General features: G+C 32.1%; 1 protein-coding gene across 3 annotated transcripts in view; it reads left to right on the top strand.

Moving 5' to 3' along the window:
* Window positions 1-2127: 2127 nt before the first annotated feature.
* The window catches only part of btbd8 (BTB domain containing 8), a 33930-nt gene continuing 29351 nt past the window's right edge, over window positions 2128-6706 (top strand). For 2 of the 3 annotated variants that reach the window (XM_051897214.1, XM_051897215.1), the window contains exons 1-2: window positions 2129-2335; window positions 5578-5736. In XM_051897214.1, coding sequence (XP_051753174.1) covers window positions 5633-5736 — 104 coding nt within the window. In that variant the 5' untranslated portion in view covers window positions 2129-2335; window positions 5578-5632. Of the gene's footprint in view, window positions 2336-5577; window positions 5737-6706 lie in introns of all 3 variants that reach the window. The other variant, XM_051897219.1, reaches the window with a different exon arrangement.

The following is a 6706-nucleotide window of genomic DNA, read 5'->3' as shown; positions in this document are numbered from 1 at the left end:
TAATGAAAATAAAGTAGTTCATTGTTTGTTCATGTTAGTTCACAGTGCATTAACTAATGTTAACATGATTTTAATAATGTATTAGTAAATGTGGAAATTAACATTAACAAAGATTAATAAATGCTGTATAAGTGCAGTTCATTATTAGTTCATGTTAACTAATGAACCTTATTGTAAAGTGTTACCTTAAATTCTTATAAAGAGTGCTTGAGTGCTTCTAAGACAAAATCTAAAAAGACATATCATCATTTTAAAATATAATATAAAAGGATTTCTAATAGAGGACCTAGAAAGTGTTTAATTTTCTGAAAGTTAAAGGGTTACACTTTATTTTTTGATTGTCCACTTTAGACATTCTACTAACTATAAGTAACTTTGCAACTACATGACAACTAACTCTCATTAGAGTATTAGTAGACTGTAAGCTGAGGGTTAGGTGTTAGTAGAATAAGCTGCAAAGTTACAGTTGCAAAGTTACTTAATATTCAGTAGAATGTCTGCTGGGGACCATCAAAATAAAGTTTTGGCAGATATTAAGCAGACAGTGAACTAATACTCTAATGAGAGTTAGTTGACATGTTACAAACTAAGTTAATTATATTTAGTAGAATATTTAAAGTGGACCATCGAAATAAAGTGTTACCAACTAAAGTAAAAACCAGAGATAGGAGGGACTAACCTAAGCTCCTTTGCTCCATTGGCGCAGCCTCTTCTTCCAACTGGGCACGGGTGCTCCCTGAGGAAAAAAAACGGTGGCACACGTGTTGCCTGTGGAAAGAAGGTGGGCACGGGTGCCCCCTGGGGGAAAAGGGCGGGAACGACTGTGCAAGCGGAAACAAGGCTGGCATGGTGCTCCCTGTGGGAAAAGAAGCTTAAAGGGATAGTTCACCCAAAAATGAAAATTATCCCATGATTTATTCACCCTCAAGCCATCCTAGGTGTATATGACTATCTTCTTTCAGACGAACACAATCGGAGATATATTTAAAAATATTTTTAGTCCTCCAAGGTTTATAATGGTTGTGAATGGAGGGCCGTGTTTTGAAGTCAAAAATAATGCATCCATCCATAAAAAAAGTAATCCATATGACTCCAGGGGGTTAAAGCGATTCGTTTTTGTAAGAAAAATATCCATAATTAAAACTTTATAAATTCAAATAACTAGATTCCGGCGGAAGACCGTACGCAGAATGCGCAAGTCAACCTGTGCCAAATGAGTAACCCTCTGACTCGATGCATGACACAGGATGTTGGAGTATTGTAAGCTTAGACGCTTCTCGCTGTTCAAACAAATAGGGCTGTGCAACAAACTCAAGCTTATCTTCTCTTATATCGAAATCCTCCGAAATTTCTCTTAAAAAATGATCGTTTTAGACTTATAATCCGTGATTGGTGATTTGTTTTGCTCTTTCCTCTGCGCCTCCGCGTTCGTCATTACGTTGTGAGTCAGGTCAAAGGATACTCTTCCACTGCAAATCGACTTGAGCATTCTGCGTACGGTCGTCCGCCGGAAGCTAGTTATTAGAATTTATAAAGTTTTAAATATGGATATTTTTCTTACAAAAACGCATCGCTTCGCTTCAGAAGGCCTTTATTAACCCACTGGGGTCGTATGGGTTACTTTTTTTTTTTATGGATGGACAACCTTTATAAACCTTGGAGGACTAAGGATATTTTTAAATAGATCTCCGATTGTGTTTGTCTGAAAGAAGTTAGTCATATAGGCCTACACCTAGGTTTCTCGAACAAGAACAAATAAGGCGGCATTTGATGTTATTGCTGCGATCTCATCATGTGAGTGATAGGTTGTCCCGCCCCATTAAACACGTCATCAGAGAAGAGAAGGGATGTCGTTGCAAGAGGGAGGGAGGAGAAGTTAAGATTAAAGATTACGAGCGCACATGAATAAAAAAAATAATAATAATGTGCACGGACAAATTATTTATAAATACTCCAATAGTCCGATTAGGTCTATTTATTTATTTTTTTTATTTCTCAATTTATAATTTGATTTGTTTCTTGAAAGGTTTCGTTGTATTATATTTGGCACTGTTGGCACACATCTAATAACCTCACACAACCTTCACCTAGTTTCTCACTTTGCATTCCATACAATTCACACCAGCACCGCATGAGGGCAGCAAAACAAAGTCAGAAATACTCCCAACTCCCAGACAGCACTTCCCATGTAAATTGTGAAGGTTGTGTTAGTTGTAGGCTTTCTATGGGCTGTTAAAATTTACTTTCGCTATCAGAATCATTTGTGGACATTTAAGTGCAGATGCGGATGTTTAACTGCGAGGATGACGCGTTGTTCAGTTTGATAAAGTGTGAGGTAAGTGTGCTCATCCAGTTGTCATTGACAACACGACAGTCTCACTGATGCTTTTGAAATGTCATTGTGCCCCAGTGAGTAGTCTGGTAGTTTTATTATCGTCTCCAGCGCGATATGAATATTCTTTTTGCTTGTAGAAAAATGCAGATAATATTTCTATTAGTCATAGCGAAGTTTATCTCTTTGTGGTTAATGACAGTTTATAGGCTAATGGCTAGCAGTCTGGATCATTAAATACACATTTACATTCTTTATTTAAACATTTAGCAGACAAGATGTGATAGAGGAAGTGATTTTGTGTAAATATGATTTTATGGCTGTTTTTTTTTTAATGCAAGCTTGTTTTAATAGCTCTCTGATATAACTCAAAGGTGTGAATGCTAATCATGCTAACAGTTCAGATTTGTCCATCTAAGCTTTATAATACATCATGACATTGCATAAGGTGAGTCTAACCTTAAATAATCAATACTTTTCTTGATTATAATTGTACATACTCTGCTGACCCATGTTTGACTTGATGGTCCAGTGATCAAAGATTTGACAGGGTAACTGAAAGTGTAGGCGTTCAAGCCCCATGTGTCAGTTCTAAATTTAAAAGTCCTGTCAATGGACAATTAACGGTTTTAAATAAAATACAGCTTTAAATTTTGTTTTTTTCCCCCCTGTACATTAGAATGTGTTCTGAGTGAAAAATAATAACTATCATACATTTTTAAATATTTAAAACAGGAATCATTTGATGACATTAAAAGACTCTACTTAAGGATCACAGTGCAGCCCTCAAATGCTAATTGTAATTTTTTAAATCTTTATACCTTGCTAATGTCCTCCAAACCACTAGGTTTTACCCATTTGCCACTAAGAAGTGTAAGTAGATGAAAATAATTTAAAATATAATAAAATTTAGTATGATTGATCTGAGTTACAGGTCAGAATAAGTATATTGTTTCATTTTTACATAAATATATCTGTTACACTGACTGAATGAACATGGTTTGTTACTCTGAATGACATTTTACCAAAAAAGGTAGATAATATCACAATTGCTCCAATAATTTCAGTGTTTTTAGTATGTATCTTTGAATTAGTATAATTCCTGAGGAAATAATGGCAGAAGCAGATAATAAGCATTTTATTCTACTGTTCTGATGCTCCTGCCATGTTTGCTTAGCTTGTCACTTTGTTTCTGACTTGCTCGGCCCCAAAAATTACTGCTTGCGTCTATATTTATTAATACTTTTTGTTTGGCAACATAAATGACATTATTAGGATGAGTATTTTGGGTGGAGAATCCCCTCAATGGCCTCTCTTGAACTCTGTTCAGAAATATTGGTAAGCTATTATTATGACAATAGCAATCCTGAATACCTTTCTCTTTACACCAAGTATGATAACTATAATGATAATGATAAAGATATAGTTAAAAAAAACAACAACAGAGAAACAATATCATGGAATCACTTTCAGAATGATTTTTTTCCAGGTAATGAATAATAAAAACATTGACAGCCGATCAGAATCCATTCCGCTTTCAAGAGCCCCAGCATTTAAAGTGGCAGACGACAAAACTGCAGTACATGCTTAGAATGAACAGTGTTATAGTTCATTAGTGTGGACGCTAATATAGTTATAGTTATTGTTATAGTTATCTTTATAGTTATTGTTCTTGGTGTGAATGGGCTTTAAGAGTGCCACCCTAGCTATTGGGTCTGCATTTACTTTTTGGCATTTTACAGTGCCTTTCAACTCTCTCGGTTTGTGGGCATCTAAAATAAATCAGTAACACAAATACAATACAAAAATACATTAAAATATGAATATTTATTAAGTTTAACATATTTGTCAGTTCTAAACATTCCTCATTTATCTGTGATATAGATAAGATGCTAAAATTGTTATTTATACAGTGATGACTTCTTGATCCCGTTACTCTGAATGATACAAACTGCATTTTCAGGACAAAAATCCCCTGGTTATTTAAATGCTTAAAAAAAATTATAATAATATAACATAGTCCTTTTAATATAACACAGCCACCAAAATGGTGACGTCTTGTCTTTGATATATATATATGACCATCCTACATATAGTTTGGGTCACAAATTAAATTATTTGTAAATATAAAATTTTATCTACATATGTTTATTTGTATTTAAAGTACAATTTTCATATTTATATATCATGCCTAATTTGGTTCCTAAACATAAGCATCAGAAAACCCATAGGCCTATATTGACTGCAGCCAAAAATGTTGTTTAATGTTGGTTACATTTGCTGTTATGGTATTTAACATCCGTTTTTTTTTTTTTTTTTTTTTTTTTGTGAGTTAACATTATTTCTTGGTTTACTTTGTCTTTAATTTTTATATGTAATAATTTTTTTTTTTTATTAATTAATTTATTTATTTTATTTATTTTTCCAATACATTGTTGCACATTTGACATTGGAAATATCTTTTGTTTTGTCCTAAAAAAAATTAAATAAATAATAATAATAATAATAATAATAATAATAATAATAAAATATATATACAGTCAAACAAAAAATTATTGAGACATTTTTTATATTTTTGATATATTTTTTACTAGTGGGTGCAGGACTCTATAGTTCATTTATGTAAGTGATGATAGCAAAATAAAGTAAACTGTGACATATTATACCCCAAAATTCTTCATACTGTGGACTACCAGTAAAATTGATAAATTTGGAACCAAAAATTATTTAGACACTTTGACCTGACCATGTTTTGCTTAAGTGTTATCTGACATAATTAAGATTATTTTTTTCTGACACAGTTTAACTCTGAGATCTTGTCATATTTTATTAGCATTTTTAAACTATAGTGAATAAACTGTATTAATGAATGAAATGTTCAAGGTGTCTAAATACATTTTGGTTTGACTATGTATACATACACATTGATGTACATTGTTTTGTCCTATATTGGGTGATATTTCAAAAATAAATAAATAAATAAACAATGTTTAGATTATTACATATAAATATATATACATGTCTAAAACAAAACTAAAATGAAACAATGACAAAATATACAAATAAATAAAAAAAACATATTGGTTGACCATGGTTGTTATTGTTGTAAGTGTACAGTATAGGACATTTAGACAAAAGAGTCCCTAAATAATAAATTGGTAATCATCATCATTTATTTGTTGTAGAATAAAGATAAGTAAAGATGTGGTTAGAAGACTGAATTGTGTTTCTTATTTCTCTATCAGATGTTCATCATGAGAGAAATGTGCTGACGTTTGTGCTCAGCAGTTTGGCAATAACATGTCATCCACCGAGGCTGCCAGGGAGTTCCAAGCTAAAGAGCGCAAATGCAGAAACCAGCTGAAGAAGCGACTGGCAAATGCTCTGTCAGAAGACCTGAACCGGTAATCATCACCTTCATCATGAAAGACCTTTGTTATTCTTTTTCAAAACTTGTCTGAATTGCTCATAGCATGGAGTATCACTGTTGTTATATGATGCAGTGCACTCTTAGCAACCAGTGTAGTCAAATCACGCCGACCTGCTTTAATGTTTGCATAGCTCATGCCACTCCCTTTGGTGATTTCATACTGTATGCAAACTCTGATCATTTGCTTAATGTGAACAATGAACATATACTCTACCATTCAAAAGTTTGGATTAAATAAAACAGATTTTTAGTAAAAAATATTTATTAAGACATTTTTGAAAGAAATAGATAATTCTGTTCATAGCATTGCTAAAAAAATCTAAAAAGAAACATATTTCTCTAGAAAAATAATCTTGTTATTTATGGGTGCACAATATATTGGTACCAAACATCTGATATTAGATTTTTTTTTTTTTTTCTCCATGCTCATTCCTCTATTTTTTAGATTAATACTACTTTTGCCATCATATGGTACACATTTAAGTTAATCTTTAAAACATCTAAAAAATTTAATTATTAGTAATAATATAAACATGGTTGATTTGTAATATTTAGCAAATCTCAAAATGATTATCCATTTTTTTAAACTGCACATTATTATGCACTATGCAGTATCAAAATTCTGCTGTGATGCCTAAATTCACTTAGCATTGATTTTAGTTTGCCGTGTTTTATTTTTAATTTATTTAGACAAAATAGTATTTGAATTGTAATATCGTCCATTTTTTAGTTATTGCCCAAAACATGAAAATTATTATCGACTGATCGATATTAAATCAGTATCAGCCAGAACTGTAATACCAGTACATTCCTACTGTTGTTGTTTTGCTAAATGAAGACTACTTAATGCACTAATAGTCTTGAAAGAAGAAAGCAAACATATTTACATAGTGATTCTAAACTTTTGAAAGGTTATGTCCTCCTTTTCAATCCAACCTGTAGTG

Source organism: Ctenopharyngodon idella, chromosome 6, assembly GCF_019924925.1.
Source record: "Ctenopharyngodon idella isolate HZGC_01 chromosome 6, HZGC01, whole genome shotgun sequence".
NCBI classification, from domain to species: Eukaryota; Metazoa; Chordata; class Actinopteri; order Cypriniformes; family Xenocyprididae; genus Ctenopharyngodon; species Ctenopharyngodon idella.
The sequence above is the reverse complement of the archived record's forward strand: the minus strand, read 5'-3'. Positions and strand labels throughout refer to the sequence as shown.